Source organism: Melospiza georgiana, chromosome Z (genome assembly GCF_028018845.1).
Source record: "Melospiza georgiana isolate bMelGeo1 chromosome Z, bMelGeo1.pri, whole genome shotgun sequence".
NCBI classification, from domain to species: Eukaryota; Metazoa; Chordata; class Aves; order Passeriformes; family Passerellidae; genus Melospiza; species Melospiza georgiana.
In genome coordinates this window covers 47,151,936-47,174,150 of record NC_080465.1, presented here as the reverse complement: position 1 = coordinate 47,174,150, position 22,215 = coordinate 47,151,936, and the positions used below count along the sequence as shown (strand labels likewise).

Below are 22,215 nucleotides of genomic sequence, written 5' to 3'. Positions count from 1 at the left end.
TTTTATATATATGATACATAAAAAGTGTCATGCAGCAGTAAGTCAGAATGTTTTCAAGAAATCAAAAGATTACATATAACAGTATTGTCATGTAAACACTATTTGGTTTGTGTCTTAGTAAAATTGTAGTCAGAGCTGTTTCTCCTATACTCATATAGACAAACATTACCTCTACTGATTTAAAAGCTTTATATATTAGTTGTAATTTTCTGCCCACATGGATGCTGCCCAATAATCATCTGGATTATCCTCTTTACCCTTTTTACTGCTAATACTTTTAACGAATCTTCTGTATTGTCTTTCCCAGTTTCAAATTTTTGAAAACAGACAGCAATGCAGATAGCTGCTTGTTCAGTTTTAGTATAAACACTGAATTGAAGTTATCTGAATGTGTTATTTTAAAATAAGTTTTGATGGCTAATACACTCCTGAGTTATTGCTGGAATAGGATGTGTTTTCTCATTTTGTGAAGTGATAAAATTTTGGTATTTGCCCAGGTGCTTCAAACACACCAGGGCATTCACAAGCCCCAGTCTTTATGGGGGACTTCAACCACCCCAATACTGGTTGAAGGAACAGCTAGGAGGTTCCTGTGATGCACTGAGGGTAACCTCCTTCTCCAAATGATAGAGGAACCAATGACAGAGGTGCTATGCTGGACCACGTTCTTGCTGACAAGAGGGGAATGCAAAGCTCAAGCACAGCCTGGGAAGTAGTGGCCATGAAACGGCGGAGTTTGAGTGAGGGGGACACACACGAAGCTCACTAGGCTGGACTCCAGGAGAGGAGACTTTGGCCTCTTCAGGGGTCTGCTTGGTAGAGTAATAGGGAAGAGAATCCTGTAGGGAAGAGGGGTCCAAGAAAGCTGGTTAATCTTCAAGGGTCAAGGTCCTCCAAGTCAGGAGCAATGTGTCCCAACAAAAAGGAAATCAGACAAAAGTACAGGGCAACCTGCATGGATGAACAACTTGCTCCTGGACAAACCCAAACACAAAAGGAAGCCTGTTGAGGGTGAAATAAAGGACAGCCCTGGGAAAAATATGAAGAGATTGTCTGAGCAGCTAGGGATCAGGCCAGCTTTTTTTCTAGCATCATTTCCATAATTTCTATAGATCCATGATTCTGAAGACTAACTTAAGGCTTCCTAAATGTACCACATTTACCTATGAGGGTAGCAAGGAACAGGAATGATGCTGTGTTCTTTGCAGATGTAACTGTCCTCAGCACTGTCTTACATGAAGTAGCAACTCTACATAAAGTATTTCATATTTCCAGACTACCTGATGTGTTATCCCAAGATGGTGTGTTGTAGCAATAAAGAGCCATCACTGTTCTGAGCATCTGTTTAGAGGGCAGGGTCAGCTTAAAATCTAGCCAACTTTCAGAAGTCTCTAGTTCTGCACTTTCCTACACATTTCCTACACGAATTGTGGAACTTAATTATATAAACACACTTGTCCTGCTAAGTGACAGATGCACACAAAATAGGACATAGACTTAAACAAAAACGGTGATGTTAACCATGAATAAAAGTGCAGGCAGAATAACCAAAGAACTATTTTTTTTCAGCATTACTTGCAAGAGCTGGCATGACTCAATGACAGAGGTGTAGTTCTATTGACTCTGCTTTTTCCAGAAAGTAGTGACCTGTGGAGAGACATGAAGAAGGAAGCTATAATTCAATCAACTTTAATTCTGCCAGACCACAACTTCCTGTGTAAAGGATTTCTGCAAGAACATCACAATACACAAAAACAAAAAGTATTTATTAGACAAAGTTTAACTGGGCTAGCAGGGGACCAACTCAGATCTAGAATTTCCTTTTATATTATTCTCCTTATTTCTCATTCACCCCACAAATTTCTTCTTTATATACAGGAAGTAGAACTTTCATCTTGTCTAAGAATTGTAATTCTTTACTTTTTTCCCCAAGTGAACTTGGAAAAAAGATTTCAACTATCTTTACACTATTGTTGATCATAAAAAGCTAGTAGTATTTGTATTTTTTAGGTATACTTCACACAAAATTATAGCTGTAATGTGGTGTGAATCACCACTGGATATTAGCATTTATAACATTATGCTTTCACTCATCAAAGACCTATATAAATGGTCTCCTGCTGAGATCAGCATAAACTGAACTGCTAAATTTTACATAGTTTTCATGCTGCAGATACCGAAGTGTATTCCCGTATGGACTGTAGTCTGAAACATTCTTTTTCAGTTCTCAAGCTACTTTTAAACAGTTGCCTTCTGAATGCTAATTTCAGAATTGCATTGGCAGATCCTTACAGACCATGTCCTGAACGTTGCCATGGTAATACTCCTCATTTAGTAAACAGTATGGAATAAACCCTCATTCCCAGGCAATAATGCAATTTAGCCCAATCCCCAGGTACTGTTAAAGTGGTTCCTCTTCATTTATGCTTCTTAAACTCTGAGTAAGCAGAGATTGCAAGTTTCATTTCCAAATAGTGTAGGGGACACCGCACTTTCTAAGAAGTGCTCAAACTTAGTAGCAATTTTTCACTCCTAGGACCACCACTGCAGACAAGACAATACATTCTGAGCAAAGGGAGAAGTTGCCTTCTCCCCCTCAGCAGATGTGGTGACTGCAACTCATGAGTAGCAGGTGGAAGTTGTCACCACAGTATCAATTATTGGAAGAGAAAACTGCAGCTTTTTCAATAGCTCAGAGCTATCTGTGGAGGGTTTTCCTGATACTACAATCAGTCCAGGGTGGATCCAATTTCCCTAGTGGTAAATACCATTTAGAGGGTGGAGCTGGTAAGGAAGGGTGTTTTTACATTTATCCCCTCAAATCTCATTCTCTTCCTCAGTTATTCCACTCCTTATATCCTAATGATTTCTTGTTTTTTTTTTTTGAAAGAAAAGACCTCCAGCTTTTCTAGTGAGCTTCAAAAGCAGCCATTCATCTGCAGCAAGCAAAATTTTGTTTTAAAAGAGTCAAAGACCTTATGCTCGCAGAGATAAATTGAAAATCAGAGCAGGGTGCAAACCTGGTCATCCAAATGTGCACATGGTTGGCTTTGGTGCCTGGACTGTTGTCCTGAACGTGGTGAAAACCATGCTCAGGCTGTGCTGCTGTTGCTTCTCAGAACCACTGAAAGCACAAGAACAAATTTTTTTTGATGCTGTCTGTAACAAAGCTCCCAGAATCACATATTAAAATTACTGACAGGGAAGCAATTCTGAGTTAGGAAAATATTCTTCCTAGAGACAGACTTCTGTTGTCTTAGGCTGGAACAGTAATGTGACACTGGACCTTTACTATGACTGGAGGAATTCAGAGGCTTTGCCCAGGTCTTTGCCCAGAAGCTCCATTTTTGGAACCACTAGAAAATATATTTTACATGAAACACCAGAAGAAATTTCTAGCGCTCCTGCTCATGGATCACAACATTTGCAGGATCACTGATTGGGACATCTGCCTAAGCTTGCAGACACTGATTCAGTATCTCCTGCAGTGTATGAACCACACCACACCACACCACACCACACCACACCACACCACACCACACCACACCACACCACACCACACCACACCACACCACACCACACCACACCACACCACACCACACCACACCACACCACACCACACCACACCACACCACACCACACCCAGTGCCTGCATCTATTCCCCCTGAAGGACCCCAATACAGCCCAGCAGAGGACAGTGCCTAGCAATAGGACAGCTGTCCCATGAGTCCTGCATAATTTATGAAAGCAAAGAAGCATGGGGACATAGTAATTACCAAGGGGTCATTTCCTTTTCAGTGGTAAACCTGCCAAATTCTTGGAACTCCTAATACTCCCCTGGAAGTAACACTAATTTTCAGAAGTGTAAGACCACATTGTGCCACTATTATTCCACGTGAAGTGCAGCAGAGGTGTATCTTTCAGCTCATCTTAATCCCTGCAGCAGAAAAAAAAGAAAAAAAAAAAGAAAAAAACCTTCTCCCTTTCTATTCAAAGCAACTTCAAAAACTACATGTTTTTATTCAGAGCAACTTCAAAAGTTAAATGTTGTCTAGTCACAGACCAGTAGAAAAAACCCCTAAATCCCTGCTCTAAAAAAGGGATTCCAGTGAAGCCTTTGAAGGTAGTGAAGTAAAAGGAAGTACTGGTTTCTCTGACAAAATTTTACTGCACGCTCTAATGATAGCTTATCTCTATCTTCTGATTTTGATTACAAGGCTTAGCTAGACATGTTAACTCCAATACAATTTCCAAGACTGCAGGACAGGAAGAATAGGAAGAAGGAAGGCAAGTGGTTTGAAAATTTAGTCATTTTGTCTCTTTAATAGGGACAGACTGTACAGTGGACTGGCAACAGCAAAGTACAGTCAAAGAAAGATGAGAAAGAAAAAGAAGAGATAGAAACAGGCAACCAGATAATGAAAATACTTTCAGCTGGGATACAAAATACAAGTGAAAGTATATCAATGTCACCCAAGATATATGTTACTAAGCTGTGTTTAACCCTAAAAGTTGACTGCTCTGAACAGAAGCAAACATTAGCACTTGGGCTACAAAATTTCAAATACTTTCTAAAGTTTTGGGACAAAAGCCCAGGTTTTACAAATATAAGATATAATCTGGGTTGGAAAAAAGAAATTGGGAAAACAATCCCTCAAAATGTTGTACCCTTGATTTGGTCTTTATTAACTATTCCTCAGCATACGGTCATTTTTGATGAAATAAATGACAAGACAGCACAGTGTAATTCTTTTGTCAGAGAGAAAAACCTTGGTCTCTTAATTTCAAAGGGTTTCTTAGCTATACAGAAGCCCTTGTACTTAGAGCACTACCTTGTAAGTTTGTCTCTGATACAACCCAAGAAAAGAGTTGTCTGTAAATCTTGATTGGGTGTTTCAGTCCCAGCAAAGCTAGAGACAGGTTTGCAATACTGTTTAAATACCTGTAAACTAAGAATTTAAGTACCAGTTGGAACCAAATTTTACACAGAGATCATTAAGAAAAAAAAATTATAGTCCAGCTCATTTTTCCCAGATTGCTAAATGCAATCACTAGGGAAACAAGTAAGACGAAGCAAGTATTGTACCTGAGCTTTTAAAAAAAAATGACAGTTATTACAACAGGAACCATTACAGTCTTGCTTAGCCATCTCAGCCTTTTCTTTGCCTTCATACTTTCTGCAGGTCCTCAGTTATAATTCATGAAGGCTGAGAAGTTTGCAGAAAATTGGCACCTAGAGAAATTGCTGTAGAGTTAGCTTTACTTTCCTCTTCCGAGGACTGCCTTGGCTATGCTGCTGGAGACAAGGATACACCAGCACAGCATTGATCCTACTGAAAGGGACCCCATCTCTATAGCACACAGGCAGGAGCTCCAGGTTTTGATATATTTAAGCTGTCCCCTTGTATGTTCAGATCTCTTGCCATCCCACATTAATCTGGACTCTGGACCTCTTAGTCAGTCCTGGCTAATCAGGGAAGTCTGGAGATGTCAGAGATGACTGAAGGTTGGCCAGTGTGATGTCCGTCCACAAGAAGGGCTGGAACTCAGATCCAGGCAACTACAGCCTGTCAGCCTGACTTCAGCACCCAGCAAGACTACGGAACAGATCATCTTAGCTACAATCAGATGGCACACACAGAACAACCAAAGGGTCAGGCCCACTCAGAATAGCTTTAGGGAAGGCAGGTCACACCTGACCAAACTGATCTCCAGGTGACCTGCCTAGTGGATGTGGGAAAGGCTGGGGATGTAGCCTATTGGGACTTCAGTAAAGCCTTTGATTCTGTCTCCCACAGCATTCTCCTGGAAATGCTAGCAGCCGATGCAGTGGACAGGTACATCCTTTGATGGATTGGCCAGGCCCAGAGAGTGGTGGGGAATGCTGCCAGTAATGGGGCCAATTCTTTATAATGTCTTTTTTTGATGATCTGGATGAGGGAGTTGAGTGCATTCTCAGTAAATTAATGGATAACAAATTGTGTGTAAGTGCTGACCTGCTGGAAGGCAGGAACTCCCTGCAGAGGGATCTGGGCAGGCTGGATCATGGCTGAGGCCAATGGTGTGAGGTTCAACAAGGCCCAGTGCTGGGTCCTGCCCTTGGGTCACAACAGCCCCAGGCAGCTCCACAGGCTGGGGCAGAGTGGCTGGAAAGGAGCTGGGGGTGCTGGTGACAGCAGCTGGACATGAGCCAGGCTGTGCCCAGGGGCCAAGAAGGCCAATGGCATCCTGGCCTGGATCAGCAATGCTGTGGCCAGCAGGGCCAGGGCAGGGATTGTCAGCTCTGGCACTCAGCACTGGTGGAGCAGCATCTCAAATGCTGTTCTGGACCTCACAAATCAGGAAGCACATTGAGGTGCTGGAGCATGTCCAGAGAAGAGCAACAGAGATGAGGAAGAATCTGGAGCACAAGTCCTGAGTGGCTGAGGGAGCTGGGGGTGTTTATCCTGGAGAAAAGGAGGCTCAGGGGTGGCCTTATCACTCCTTACAGCTGCCTGAAAGGAGATTGTAGCCAGGTGGAGTCAACCAGTGACAGGACAAGAGCACAGAGTCTCAAGTTGCACCAGGGGAGGTTTAGGTTGGACATCAGAAAAAATTTCACCTCTAAAGGGCTCTCAAACATTGGGATGGACTGGTCAGGAAAGTGGTGGAGTCAACATCCATGGAAATGTTCAAGAAATTACTGCATCTGGCACTTCGTGCTATGGTCTAGTTGACAAGGTGGTGATCATTCATAAGGGTGGACCTGATGACCTTGGAAATCTTTTCCAAACTAAATGATTCTGTGATCCTTGAAATGGGGGAAGGAAGGGTTTTGACTTGTTTGGGGTTTTTCTTTTTTGAATTTAAAGCCATTTAAAAAATCATTCTACCAGCACTTAGCATGTGGAAAAGCTCTATTGAAAATTTTAGTTAATGCAATTTCTCTTTCTTTGCTGTATATTAAAATTTAGGTAAGCAATGTCTTTTACTTCAAGACAATATCACAGATTGAGGTTTTTATGTCCTGCACACAGAGTTTCTTACCAAGAATTACTGGGCCTGACACTGCAAAGTAGTTCCTTGGTCCAATGCAAGGAAGTTGGAAGTTCAGTTAAAAGGGAGAAAGCCCAAGAAGATAAAAAGGGGAGTTGTTCATGTAGGATGCTTATCCACAAGAAGGTAGTGCCTTAATGTTCCCTTTTAAACTACCAGGCCATTTCACTTTCTGTATATTTGTATTCCTCCACATGCTGGTAGACCAAACAATGGCATTTTTCACCTGATAACTCTAGACCAGCCTATGGTGTTTTTGGTGAATAATGTCTGACCAAAAGAACATGAAGTTTTGAGGAACTTTTTTAAAAAATCACTTAGTCACAATTATTTGCACTAAAAAGAGAGGATAAATGAAGAAAGATGTTTAATATCCAATATTTTAATAAAATTCTTTTATTTTGGTATTAGGAAAAGATAATACTTTTAAAATAATATTTACAAAGACTTGTGAGGATAATATACTGCTTTTACTTTGAGTATTCATAAATTTTGCAACTCAGATCTAAATAAGGTCACAACAAACCCAGCCAGACACTAAATCTAGAGTTCCCTCCGAGACAAACACTTTCTCCTTTTGACTTTATGCAAATGCTAAATCTGAAGAAAGGTGAAACACTCTTATTCCTCTAGTCTTCCAAGACCTCAATATTCTGAATCATCTAAATGACTGCAACACATTTAATTTTAAGAAGTTTCTTGCATATTATCATTTTACTTGTAACAGTGATGCTTTTGTCCCTAGTGACTTAGTAGTGAGCTAAACTGCCCCAACAGATATCTCAACACAAGGCTCCTTATAAGGAAGAAATAATTCATTCCCAGGATCTATTCTCAATAAATGTAAACTGAATGTGCTCAGTCCTTAAGGAAATACAGAGCAGCATTAATTCACACAGCTCTGGGACTATGGTACAAACAATGCCTTCCCCTTCAGTCCATCTGAGAATGACTTCATACATTAAGTATTGAGCCACAGAAAGGCAGAGGACACAGAAATTAATGTCAAGAGGATTTAGCACAGTTGTAGATGTTTGTTTCTTTTAACTGTTCTAGAAAACGGGCAAAGTATGCTTAGTATTTTAACTAAATTTTCCTAAATGCTTTTTAGATTCTAGTCTGAGTACAGTTTTAGAATCAACAAGGAATTTAATCAAAATAAAAAGCTGCACTTTGAAAGGGCTCATTTGGTACTGCCAGTTTATTTCCACTTCAAGAGAGAAACTCTAAAGAGCTGGCAATATTTATCCTAGAGTATTTGATTTAAAAGGCTAGAAAAACGCAATAGTTCTTTTTTTAGGCTTTGAATTAAAAATAGCCTCTGAACATAATGAAAGAAACTGTTTTATGAAAACATTGTAAAACTGAAGACAGTGACCAACTACACTATTTTCTTCACTAACCAACCTTAAGATGATAATTTCATCAACACCCATCACTTCTGTCTGCTTTTCCTGCATTTGAATTCCCAGTTTCACTACACTGCTAAGTTCAGTGATATTCACCACTTTTACATACAACATTGTTTTTCAAGCTTTCATACGATATTAGAATACATTTGTTATCTCTAAAACCTGTAGCCTTCTTCCAAGAAATGAAACCCCTTGTTATCTAAAAAGGCACACAGACACAGGTTTAAAAACATTTGGTTGAGCATTGTAAATCCAGTTGTTTCAGTAGACCTATCATTCTTTCTTGTTTGGATTATTTTAGTCCTCAATTTTTCTTGCTTTTTTTCCCTTATAGCTATAGCTCCAAGAACTCTCCAGCCTCCATTCCCAAGTCTCCTTCTCTGTCTTTGACCCCCTACCCTCTGAGAGTTTAGAAATATTTTATGCAGCACATGAATCCAGACCCTTGTTCAGCTTCAATGCAGGAATGCCAAGTCTCATCTTTCCTGATAAGATTTAACCACTGGGGTGACTTATGTTGGCTAGCATTATGTCGCCTGCCATCATTTTTCTACATTTAGACCTTGGTGTGTTTCACACAAAGACAACTGTGCAGCTGTATGTGACCTTCCTTTTAGATTAGCGCAACTGGTGGAATGCTCAAGCCTTTTATACTTTACTATAATGAGCAAAACTAACTGCAACTGGCCTAATGCTCTGAAAAGATTATTAGGAAGGAATTTTACTGCCTGGTGGCCAAGGGTGCTTTTCCAAGCAGCTTAAAGAATAGCCTTTTATTACATGCAGGAAGTTAGCCAAGTTAAGCTTGCTGTTTTGCAGCCATTCCTCCCTCTCTGTGTAGCTCAGGAATAGAAACTTCCCAAAACGGTGAGATGGAAACAGAGGCAAGAAATGCTCAGCTCAGTAAGGTCTTCCCTCGAGAACATCCACTGAAAGAAAAACCAACTAGTGATTAAAATAGCTTAGATATGGCTTTAACACTTCCTAATTTCTTCTCTGGAGTTAACACATCTTCCCACTTGGTTTCAGAAAGCGGAGGGAACTTAGGGCAAATCTGGCAGGACAGAAGTTCAGCCTCAGATGAAAATTTGCAAGTTGTTCAAGTGCTACGCTGGTGCAGCTGGAGCCTAAAGTGGAGCATATTTGGTGCCTCTGGTGGCATGACAAGAGCAAAGATGCCTCTTGCTTCCTTGTCTTCTCCCTAGCCCAGAACCTAAAAAGATTCACCAGCATTCTGTGTATCTGTTAATACACACAGACTCAACAGGAAGTAGATACTCTTGATGAGGGGAGACGGATGAAAGAGGTGGATCCAGGAGCTCTTCCACCTGTTTGTTTTCTGGGATTTCTTTAGTGAATTTAAAAATTTCTGCCCAGATCTGTAAAGACAGAAAAAAGACTAAGTTGAGGTAACTGACACACAGGTTAACGTATTATGGATGATTTGTTGTTCATTGTCACGCTTCTCACTCTTTTTGGTTTTTATTGTAAAGTTTCTCAACTATGACGGGAAGAATTCTTCCTGTGGCATGAGTGTTATATTTATTGCAGCAGGTGGCTAAGACCTGGTAAAGAACAGCCATGCCCAATTTGGAAGAGTATCTTTACTGACTTGCTAGATGCTTATTTAAAGCAGAAATAGTGGTAGAACAGAGAAGAAAAATTGCTTTGACATTTGAACAATCATTACTCATGAATAAGTGATGGAGTTAAAAGTAATTTTCCTCTCCTCTCACACACATGCAATCATAAAGTTCTTTTTTTTTTTTTTCTTTTTCCTACTGTCTACCATATTGATAGTAAAAGAAAGTACTCCATGCTCATCTCATACTGGTCTGAAGTATTCAGGCTCCCTAACACTTCCAAAATTCTGTTGGAAGTTAAGTTTATAAATCCAGCAGAACATTTATAAAACATGCCTAAATCTAAAAACAAGACCGTTAATATTCCAGCAAGCTATCTATGAATTCATGAAACTGGCATCTCAAGAGTAACTATTTTGTGAAGTCCATAGCCAGAAACACAAGCATCAGTTTAAACTAATTTCCTCCATAGAAGGTAGGTTTCATTATCCCAAAGAAAAAAACCCCAAGCTTATAGTACATACAAAAAAAAAAAAAAAAAAAAAAAAAAACCCAAAAAAACCAAACCAAAAAAACCCACCAACCTAACCATGCAGAAAACAATTCTGCAGTTTAAGCTATTTGGTTAAAAAGCGTCCGTCATTTTCTTAGTATCAGCAACTGGCAGCAGAAAAACAAAAAATAAAAAAACCCCAAAAAAACAAACACACACAAAAGCAAAAAACCAACCCTAACCCTCTCCCCCACCTAAAGCACAGGTCTATACCTAAATGTAAAAAAATTCTTGACGTGTGAAATTTCCAAGTACTGCTACTGTTCAGAAGTTTAAAAGCATACACTGCCCCCCCTTCTCCAATATGTGCAAATTCTAAACTATCACAGGTTTCTGCCAATCGTTCTTTAAAAATCAGTTAGCGAGTCAGATAAATTTAATTCAATTTCCCGTCCACTTTTAATGGAAAATGCAGTTTCTGCAAAGCTTTCCAATCGCTTGAATACAAAATAAGCTCCTGTTCCAGTCGGAGGTGGAGGCGGGGGGCGGAGGGATTGGCACAAACTAAAAGGAGACGACAGTTTCGAGCCAACGCGATGTTGTTTGCACCTCTTAGATTTTATGCCGGGCACGCTTGACATTCCTCCGCCGCATTCCCTGACGGAACCGCCTCCCCGCTGGGGGCGGCTTGCGCTGCATCATGGAAAATGTAGTCTGTCTGGGAAAACCGGAGGGAAGCCGCTCCAATTACGGCTTCTGCGGAGCACGGCATGCGAGCAAAGGGCTGCTCGCCGGGCCAGTGAGTGTTTTCAACTACGAGCCGCCCAAAAATGCCTCTTACAAGCCATAGTTCCGAAATATTTAATTAATTACAAAAAATGGTTTTAAATTCGGTTAATAAAAAATGGCGACGGCTCTACCATGAAGCATCAAAGCGTAATCCCATTTCCGAGATAAAGCCCCTAAATACCAACATAATATTTATATTAAAATTTAATTAGTGTAACAGAAGTCAGCCGAGGCTGCTCTGCGATGACACGCAGCCCACAGCCTCTCAGCGCAGAAGGGCGCTGTGCGCTGCGCTCGCTCGGTCCCGGCCGGGCGGCACTTCCACGCGGCCGGCGTTCCGGGAGCAGCGGCGGGAGCAGCGCCCCGCGCCGCGGGCAGCCACGGCGACACGCAGCACCTCGGGACCCTCAGCATATGGATGCCTCCATCTATCCATCCATCTATCTATCAATCCATCCATCTCTGAGGCGCCGGCACGGGCCCGAACGGCGCGGTTTTTAAAGATCACCGAAAAGACCTGACCCTCCGCTGTGTCACGACCCACCTGGGTAAACACGGTGCCTTCATGGCCTCCAAGTGACTCACTGCGGGTCCTTGCCGCCCTGGCCTGTGTCTTGGCTCTCCCGGAGCAATTCCAAGCCCTGACATCTGCAGAGCCAACCGGGTGCTGGCACCGGGATGACGACCTTTACCGTACTACCGCTAGTAGAAGGAAAATGAAACTCCCCACAAAACTCAATACCAACACATCCTGGAGCGCGCCTCACTCGTGTAGCTCAAGAGCTTTTTACAGGCACGCACCTAGGCTCCTGATCCAGGGGCGGACGGAAAGGCCTCCGCCGGCTGCGGCCCCGCCTCTGAAGCGGGAGCGCAGGTCTCCCACCGCGGCGCGTACCGCGCTTCCCGTCCGCGAGGCGCGGCTCGTCCCACCCCTCCGGCTTTCCCGGCAGAGGTGACCGGGTTCAGGCCGCGGCGGCGGCCCCGCCCCCGCATTCCATTCCCTATATGGCGGCAGAGCTGGGGGCGCCGCCGGCCACGCCCTCCTTTCCCACCACGCGCGCGAGGGCGCGCCCGGGCTTGCGCGCGTGACATCAACGGGAGAAGAGGCTGGGAAGGCGGAGGTGGGAGAGCGCGCGCCACCCCTTCGCTCTTCCCTCTCCCCCGCCGTTCTATTTACGTTGTGACGCGGATTTGCATAAGACCCCGCCCCCCACAGCCGGCGAGACCAGGCGGCCCCGCCCTCTTCGCCACATAAGGGCGGAGGGGGCGTGTCCCCGGGGGCTCGCGGGCCCTCGCTGCCTTCCTGGAGCCGTTTATAGGGTACAGCCACTTCCGCTGTTGGCTTAGAAGCGGCGCGATCATGGCGGAGCGCGGTCAGCTCCCCCACCCCGCCAAGCGCCTCTGCTGCAGACCCGGCTATGGCTCGGGCTGCAGGCCGGGGCAGCGGGCGGGCGGCTCCGGGCCCGGCGGCGGCGCTCTCTGCGCCGGACCCTCCTCCGCAGCTGCCGCCGCCGCCCTGGGGCTGCTGCCGCTCGGCAAGACCCAGAGCCCCGAGTCCCTGCTGGACATTGCAGCTCGCAAGGTGGCGGAGAAGTGGCCCTTTCAGCGGGTGGAGGAGCGGTTCGAACGGATCCCGGAGCCGGTGCAGCGCAGGATCGTCTACTGGTCCTTCCCCCGCAGCGAGAGGGAGATCTGTATGTACTCCTCGTTCAACACCGGCGCCGAGGATCCCGCCGCCGGTCCCGGAGGCGCCGCTGCGCCTGGCGGGGCCATGGACGCCGCCGCCGCCGCTGCCGCCGATGAGAACCGGCTGCCCTTCCGCAGGGGCATCGCTCTGCTCGACGGCGGCTGCGTCGATAACGTCCTGCAAGTCGGTGAGTCACCGGCCGGTTCCGCTCCCGGGCCAGGCCTCCGCCGCTCGGGGCCGCGGGTCTCCCCTGCGTGTCACCCGCTTGCCGTCCCTCTCTCTCCGCTCCAGCTCACCGCCTGCGGCCCGGCCCGTGCGAGCCCTTCACTCCCCGGCTGTACCGTGGGCCGGGCAACTTCCTCCGCCGGTCTCCTCCCCCTCGTGCCCGGGACGCGCAGTGGCTCCCTGCCTCCGTGACACGGACACGGCTCCCGCCTGTCCCTTTAACTCGCAGCCCCGCACCGCGCCGTGTCCGCTCCCGGTAATCCAGCCAGTGTAATCCCGTTTGGCTCTGCCCTCCTACCAGCGTCCACCCCCGGTAATCCGGGTCATCGCTTTTCCTCGAGCCACAATAGCGAGGAGATGCCGCCCCCCTCCATCCCGAGGGGACCGCCGGTGGAAATGAATCAGCAGAAGGGCGGCCGGCGGGGGAAGGGGGGGGCGGGATGCGCCGCCGTCCAGAATAAAGACATAAAAGCGGTGCGAGACCCCGGCAGCGGGAGTGCGGGGGGGATCCGCGAACAAAGGCATTTCTAGGGCAGCGGCGACGAGCCGGAGGGAGGGGGCGCGATTCGCCCCGCCGGGGGTGGTGTGCCTGGGGGGTTGCTTTAGGATGAACGGCTTCGTGACAAGGGGGGGGAAAGCGAAGCTCTTCCTCCTACTGAAACAATACCCCCCTCCTCTTCGTCACCCCCGGCCCAGCCGCCTACCGCTGTTCTTCACCCGCTGCGGGCTCCCTTGGTTAACTCCTCCCTGCCAGTGTTTAAAGGGCTGCAGAGGTGGGTATTCCCCCACTTTTGTGGGGGCTGTCTGCCGGGGGCGGCTCCCCTTCCATTCCTTGAATGAAAGAGGAGCCGCCCCCGGCAGATAGTCCCCTCCGCCGGTGGTGATGCTCTTTGTGCGACCCGGCCACTTTGTTCTCATTTTCATGTTTATTTGCGGGGTTTTTTTTCTTTTTTTTTCTTTTTTTTTTTTTTTCTTTTTGCTTCCCCTCTCTCAGTTTTCTGTCGTTTCCCCTTCTCCTCCCCTTAAAAGGGGAAGACAGACAAAAGAGGCTGCTGCTCGCCTTTTGTTGACGGCGGCGGCTCGGTTTGTGTGTGTGTGGGGCGCCGGGATTCCCTCCTTCGCACTTCCCCAAAACCTTGGTGCTGCCTGCTGCGGGTTTGACTTGGCGGGCACCTTGCAAATGTGCTATCAGTTTTTTTTTTTTTTCGAAGGGAAGATGTGACCCTGCTCTTAGGCTCACTGCCCCTCTCTTTTGCCTAGGGAGACTTTCTTTTGTTTTTTAATTTTTTTTTTAATCAAGTTGATTTTAAATTTAATCTTTTGACTTTCTCTTTCTAAGGGGTCTGAGGTGCATTTGTGGTTTCTCAGAACTGGCAGAACCAGAAGTAGGGCTTTTTTAGTTTGGTTGGCAGTGCTGAGATTTTTTTCCCCTTTTGCTTGCACTTGATTCTGTTTGCAAGCGATTAGGAATGACAGGAGTGCACGTAGGGAGGGTTTCTTGGCTGATTGCGTTTAAGCCAGGAATTCACTGTGAAAATAAAGCCAAGGGGCAATAAATAAAAAATGTAATCTTCTCTAGGAGGCAGACACCCAGCGAGGACTGATTTGCTTGCTTTCAGCAGTGGAATAGGCCTCAGTGAGTAGTTGTGAAAGAAAAAAGTAACTTTTTGTATGTCTTCAAAGGGGAAGGCATTGAGTAATGTTGGCAAGGGTCAGTATGTAGAAAGAACATATGCATGAATGCGATTTAAGTGTTGACTACCTTTTCTGGAACCTTTAAATGCATTTCAAATAAATACTGTACCTGTTGCTGAAAATACATTTGCTTTATTGTATTCCCCCCACTCCCAACCTTATGTGAGCCTCCTTTGAAATTCTTGCAAAAGTAGTAGTGGAAACTGGTGAAATGAAAGATGTCAGTTGTTTTGACAGAGGCCTTTGGTGAGGGAGTTGTGGAGGACTTGGGTAGGTCCTGCTGTAGGAGAGTTCTTGTGTAGTTTGGGTAGGTAGCTGTGTCATTAAGACCGGGGTCTTGCCGACAAGATATTCCCAGTGAAGCAGAAAGGTGCAGCTGTTAAAAGCAATTCCGCTCTAGAGTGAGTTATGTTGGGCAGAGAATGGAATTGGTTCCATATAATCCAGCAGAATATGTAGCATTGATGAAAACTTAGAATTAAGTTTATGTAAGTCTATGTTTAGTGACCATATAAATGTGAACTTATGTTCTTTGCAGTGTGAGTAATGGAAACTCTGTAAATGTTTATTGTTGAACTATGGAAAAGTGCAATTATTGGACAAAATACATTTTATTACAAATCAGTTCTAACAGCCTTACTTGTAACCTGAAGTATTACTGTAAACAGGAAATAGGGGACTTGATTTGAGAGACGCATAAATTTTGGTTCAGTGGTAGTTAAATGGCACCATTTGCTTCTGAATTTTACGTTTTAAGTTTTTCAGTATAGCCATGAATAAACATTCTTACTATTTTATCATCGTAAATAATCTTAAGCAGGAAGATTTCCCAAACCTTATATCAAAAGTTTGCTAAAAATCTTCATGTGATCCTCCTTCATGCCCACCAACTTAGTCTCTTGTGTATCTTGTTGTAAAGAAAATCCTAAATAAAATGAAGATGGTCTAGTGATACACAAATGTACACACATCTGCAAATGTAGGTGATATTAGTGATACACACAAATAACCTTCTTGCTAATAAGGCAGTAAGGTTGTTTGCTAGCCTATTTTGTAGTTTATTGGTACTGTCCTAGCATAATAATTAGCATCACTTAATTTTGAAAGGCTTTTCTCCAAAGAGGATGGCTTCAGAATTCAATTTGCATCTAACTTATTGATGTATTTACATCTTTTTGATATATTTCAACTGGACATGAAAGTTTTTCTTCCTTAGTATATTTCAAAAGAGCCAGAAAGTGCAAGTTCCTAAAGCAAGCCTTCCCAACTACATAAAACAACTCTTTTACCCTGCCTATGTTTAACTCACTTAAAACCAAGTATTTTTAGTAAAAATTAAAGTCTAAATAAGAAAGCACTTTGTGAGTAAATACAACAATCTGGAAGGAAAATTAGAAATTGACTGTTTCATTTGGCCAAATTTTGAAAATACCAGGAGCAAGCAGAAAGTTTTAGGTGGTGAAGTGTATATTTGGTTTCTGAGGTTAGTCCTGAATTAGTACACAGTACTGTATTGTCGTCAGAGCTGTGGCTGTCAAGGTTAGAAGAGGTGCAATCCCTCAATAGCACAGCTGACCTGGCGAGAGCCCTTAATGCAGCTATTCTAGGAGAAGAAATAAACCCCTGTGCCTCAGCTGGTATGACTCTTGCTTGGGGAAAGTTGCCTTGGCTGTAGTGCTGTAAAACTCAGCTTCACTGCTGCAGCCACGTTAGAAGTACTTGAAAATTTTTTGATTTCTCATACAAGTACTCTGTCTGTTGGTAATTTGAGGTAGGTTTGTCTTTGTTGCGTAGACCCTGCTTGCTCACACAGGCCTTTCTTAAAGAGTTAGAGCCCTTTCCATGGTAGCATAAGGCTCTGTGACTGTGGTAAGTCATGCTTTTAGGTATGAGTGGCAAGGGAGTGAGATGGAGGGAGGGGACTCCTAGGGAAGGAAAATACAAAGAATTCATTGACTGGCAGTTGCCACAGCTCTAGAATATGATGTTAATATTATAAGATAGAAGGCTGCCTTGTCTGTGGAAGGAGGTTCAGCTGAAGAGCATCATTAGCTTGGAGCTGCAGGATCATGTTTTGGAAGCTCCTCAGGGATACCTGGTTGGGGGATTGTTGAAGTGAGGGAAGAAGGACCATCCTATAATGCATCAAACTCGAGTTTATTGATCGATCAGCCAGTTTAAATAATAGTGTTAACGAACTTCATGCATATTCCAAAATCCAGGTTCATGATAGGCTAACGGAGAAACCTCTAACCACTCCTTTTGTTTTACAATACCTATAATTGTTTATTAAAAACAAAACCAGTGTTCCCACTGTGATATGAAAGGTTCCCAGAACTTCCATATCTGTTCCCAGGGTGCCATCTTTTCCCAGAGAGGGTGTTTCGCTTGTTATGGGAAGACTGTCTGAGAACCTTATTGTTTATAAAGTGATGCCTGAGTCTAATTGTTTATAGAAATCAGGCTGGGAACTGCTTTTGGAACTGCTTTGCAACTACCTTTTACTTTTCTCTCAATTGCATGGCTTCATGGCCTTTTTCTTTAAGCCATGCTTGAACTAAACTCTCCACAGGGGATGTAACCAAAATACTTCTTGGAGAAAAGCAAAGTAAAATTTCTCCTTTCTTAAATTGTGGTTGAAGGTCACTGATGTTTCTTTAATTTGTTCTTAAGTTAAAGACTGGAGATTGGTTTGCTTCAAAACCAGGAGCAAGAGAAGGTTTTAGAAGACCAAATTGGTGGCTGCATGTAATTCTGGTGGAATCTGTATTGTAGTCAGCAGATTTCAGATCCTTTTGGTGGACAATGACTTGAGATAAATTTTGGTTCTTCCTAGCCATCTTTACTGAAAAAAAACCCCAACCTCAAAACTTTCTGAAATGGCAGAGCCAGTAAAACAAAAGTAATGTCTCTTCTTTTGTCTTCTTTTGGGACTCAGCTGTTTGAGTGCAGTGGTATAACATGAAACACTGTTGTTTTTTTTTCGTGTGGTAGAACCATACCAAATATTTTGTTTGCAAAGGTGACACAAATGTTGTACTGTGCTGTGGGTTGAACTGCGACTTTTAGCAGATACGGTGACCCTCACCGGTGTGTGCAATATATATGTAGTTGTTGTGTAGGACAGATGTATTTAGTAAAAGGATTTACTTAACGAGAGTAATACTGAGTTATGTGACAAACCTATGAATTGTCATTAGCAGCAGTGAAGGCACTGTGTTTAGTATTAACTTTTTGCCCCGTGATACCAAATTGTTCTGGTATGTGTAGTGAACTTTTTCCAAGGGGAAAAGGTTGTGTTAAATTCTGTCTATTTGAAGAGGAGGGTTTTGTGTGCTGACATGCTGAAGGAGCAATCGTGTTCAACTTGGGGGGTTTGGTTAGGAATGTATGAGTAAAACAAGTAATCCAGAATTTGTTAATACAATATTGTGGTACGGGCGTAAACAAATGGTGTCTGACTTTTTGCTTTTTTTTGACTTAGTTCCAAGCCTAGAGAGTCTTGTGAAAATGCCTTCATCAATTCCAGTTTCAGTTTGCTCTAAGAAATAACTACTTCTATTTCTAAGTTCCAGAACAGAAACTAGTAAGCTATTTTTCAAATGTTTCTTCCTGAAAGGGAGACATCTCATGAATTCTAGTATCCTTGTAGGATTTGGAATGCAATGCATTAATTGGTGAATATGTAAGCTATTTTCTGTGTCTGTGCTCTAATACAGTATCCTTGACCTTGAATAATTTCTTTGAATACCCTGAAAAAAAAGATAGAGCTAAAGAAGCAAAAAAAAAAAAAAAAAAAGCTGTCTTTAAAGACCAGATGGCTAAAGGTGGAAAAGCTTTGTAAATCAGCTCCTGCATTTAATTCAGGCTTTCTAAAAATATCTTTCCTTGATTTCAAGAGAGTGTAAGTATTTTAAGGTGATTTCAAGATACAAAAATAAATCTTGTATGTATTATCTTCCTGTGTAATTGTGAATAGTAGGATACATGTAATTGGGCAATGTCAGTAGTACTATAGAATTCATTTATTTTTTAAGGAAAGTAATTGCTCATCACTTGCCATCACAAGTTTTAAATGGAGAAATCTTCTTTTATACAGGAGTGTTGTATTTGGTTCATGTAACAAAATTTTTCATTGTGTGTTTTAAGTCAGTGTTCATGTTTCTAATATTCTCTTTTCCCCTTAATTTCAAGGCTTTCTTCACTTCCAAAAAAAACCAATTTTCATTTTCAAAGCTGGCATTCCTTTTAGAAGGTGATTCCATCTTTGTGTATGATCCGATCCTTTGGTATGTAGCAATGTTTGAATTTGAGCCACTTGTCATGCCAGCAGTTGATGCCTGCATTTACTCTCTGGCCCTGTGTGCTAACTTTCAGAAGTGAACTATTAATTAAATGCAAAATCTGTGTGTGACAGAGGGCTGTTTAAAAGTCAGCATCAGACAAACTGATTTCCTTAAAAATAATTTCCTGGTTGCTGCGTTTTGCTGTATCATTTCCTTTTATGAATGAACCTGTTAAAATCAAATCATTACTTAAGACTCTGGTCAAGTTCTAATTAAAAAAATTCAAGTGAAAAAAATTTAGTAAGCTGTCAGGTGCAGTTTTTACTGTTGAAGGATGAACTGTAGTAGATGGCATGCTCTTAGATATGTCTGCATGAGTTCAATTTAAGTGTCACCTGCTGTCTGAGTAATCTAGTGATGTCAAGATAATGTGTCAAGTTTTTTAGTAGTGTAAATATGTGTGCAAAGTTTAGGAAAGCTGCTGACATTCCTTAACTTGCTTTCTCTTTAGCTTATTTTCTTGAGGGGTAAGGGAGGAGAATTTACTGCATCTTTAAAAAACCCAAAAGCCAAGTCAAAGAAGACCACGCTATTTTAACTGACAAAAGGTATCCTAATTTATGAATATGCTGTCTGTGACGTGAACTAATTTGAAATCCTAAGAAGCTTTCATGTGCGGCAAGGATACAGATTTAATGTGAATTCTGGTTGCATGGAATGCAGTCAGCCTGACTGCACGTGAACACTTGAGTGCTGTCCAACAACTGCACTTGTTCTGAGAGATCTGTCTTCTTGAACTTCCAGTTTTTGCTGTTGGTTTACTGTGCAAGACGATGTACGTAAGAATTCTCAGCTGGGTATATGTGCAGCCCTTGACGTGGTTTCATAACCTTCTGTGACCTGGATCATTGGCAGTGTTGTCTGGTGCTGTACCCTGGTTTGCATTCTCCTTCCAGCTACGTGCCAATTACCATGATTTATGTGATGGCCTTGCGGCACATTACCCTCCTGTCCTCTGAAGCAGCAACATGCATCCAGTCTTTGTTGCCTTGGCCGTGCTGTGGAGGGCCAGGAAGTCTGGAAAAGCTGAGATATAAATCACCATCTTAAAATAGATGTTTTCTGACTGAATTCTGCAAATGTGCAAACAGACTGGAGGAGCCTTCTAATAGTAACTACAGTGTAGAGAATTCCTTTATGGTTAAGACAGAACTGATAAAAGGCCTGCTGTAAGAGCTGAGTGGGCATACAAAAGACTTTTTCTGATGTGACACAATTCAGTATAGACTAAAAGAGTCCCCTAATGTGGAATTTATACCAACACCACCTCTGAAAAGTGAAAACCAAATATTCAAAGAGGGCAGACTTTCAGCAGTGTTTAAAATATATTTTAAAGTTGTGATGCACATCATTACATGCTTTAACAAAAAGAGTGTGATTTTTTATTTGTGGCTTTCAAGGTTTTATTTATTTTTTACTGTAAGTGTCCATTCCTCTTTGCAAGTGAGTGTATTTGACAGTCTAAATATGTGGAAGTTTTGCTTTGGAAATGCAAGGGCAATGGCTGAGAAAGTCTGATGCTAATTGGAAGGATGCAGTAAAACCTGTCAATAAGTTTAAATCTGCACTAGTAGATCTAACTGATCAGATAATAGGAAGCTTATGTACTGAATTAATGTTCTAAAAATTCAAGTGATTCACCTTTTATTGTAGTTTATTTAACAATCCACCTCTTTACATAAGTCATCTTTCATAGGTAATTGGTGTCAGAGCTTTAATACATTTTGGCATCATTGGAACAGTAATGGGGGAAATGGCATAAGAGGTAAGATATTTCACAGATGTACATGTTAATAGATATTTTTGTGTCTTTTTTACTTTATTTTTTCACAAAAGTTAATTGCATTCAATAGTTGATTATTTTAAAGGCCTGAAAAATCAGCTGTTGCATAGCTGTAGGACTTCTAAGAAATGAGACACTTTGTATGTGTGACAAATTTAGCTGCTAACTGGTTACTGACAGCTGACAGTAATGCACTGACAGTGCAGGAACTATGCAGGAATTGTGCAGCTGACTACAATATTTAATTTACACTGACTAATGAAATGAAAAACATTAAACCATCAAGGCACTTAAAATTGGATAAACCCTTACAGAATGTTACAAATGTACAGCCTGTAACAGAGTAGACGATGAAGTTTGCATGTATTCTAAGTATTTAAGTGTTTGTAAGCTTGTGTTAAAAGCTTGTCTTTGGGTTAAAGGCTGCAGCAGTGGCTCTCAGATTTGTTTCTGTATGTTTAGAGTTTGACTCTTCTTTTGTGCTAGTGGCCTGCCTTCTTTCTGCATAACAATGTTCAACTATGTGTGCAAGGCAGCGCAAACTTTTTAAACTCACACACTTCAGCTTCTAGCTTGCCCTTGTCAAAAGTGGCTCCTGAGCTTTATTATTAGTTCTTAATTTCTGCATTCAACTTTTATATTTTGACTAGGCTGAAGTGCATGGAGCACAGTTCCATATTCAGTGATTAATGATGGGATTGATATGTTTGTCAGTAGTATAAATATATACAGGTAGTGTGATCTTCAGAGTTTCATATGCTTGATGGTTGGTCCTTTCTTTGACTTATGTGCAACTGTGGCTGTGAAAGGATAGCAGATAAAATCTGTGTTAAGAATTCATTAACACATACACTTACAGATAATCTTGGGATCTTCTGGAAAATGTGAGGAAATCAGTTTAATGGAGAACTGTATTGTAAGTTGTTGGTTGCTTCCAAAGCAGCTGCATCAGATTTTGCTTCAGCTATTGGTGGAATACAATGCAGTGTTTTGGGATGGTGGAAGGTAGTCTTATAAAACACTCATTTGCATATGTACAAAGCTGGATTTAGTGATCATGCTTACTGGATTAAACATGACTTGATCTTCTTTAGGACAATTCTGCAGAGTCTACTGATTCTAAAAGTTCAAGAACAGAGAAAAGTCAGTAGTCTAAATGAATTTTTG

General features: G+C 42.6%; 1 protein-coding gene and 1 long non-coding RNA gene across 3 annotated transcripts in view; one reads left to right on the top strand and one right to left on the bottom strand.

Annotated features, from left to right (window-relative positions):
- Nucleotides 1–7,401: 7,401 nt before the first annotated feature.
- LOC131095799 (uncharacterized) lies at nucleotides 7,402–12,567 on the bottom strand. The gene is made up of 2 exons (XR_009115911.1): nucleotides 11,857–12,567; nucleotides 7,402–9,826 (listed from the first exon to the last, which is right to left on the bottom strand). It is a non-coding gene; the product is annotated as an uncharacterized LOC131095799 (long non-coding RNA).
- Nucleotides 12,568–12,672: 105 nt separating this feature from the next.
- Nucleotides 12,673–22,215, top strand: part of ZSWIM6 (zinc finger SWIM-type containing 6) — a 106,669-nt gene continuing 97,126 nt past the window's right edge. For both annotated transcript variants that reach the window (XM_058044348.1, XM_058044347.1), the window contains exon 1: nucleotides 12,673–13,186. In XM_058044348.1, the coding sequence (XP_057900331.1) occupies nucleotides 12,673–13,186 (514 nt within the window). The remainder of the gene's footprint in view (nucleotides 13,187–22,215) is intronic.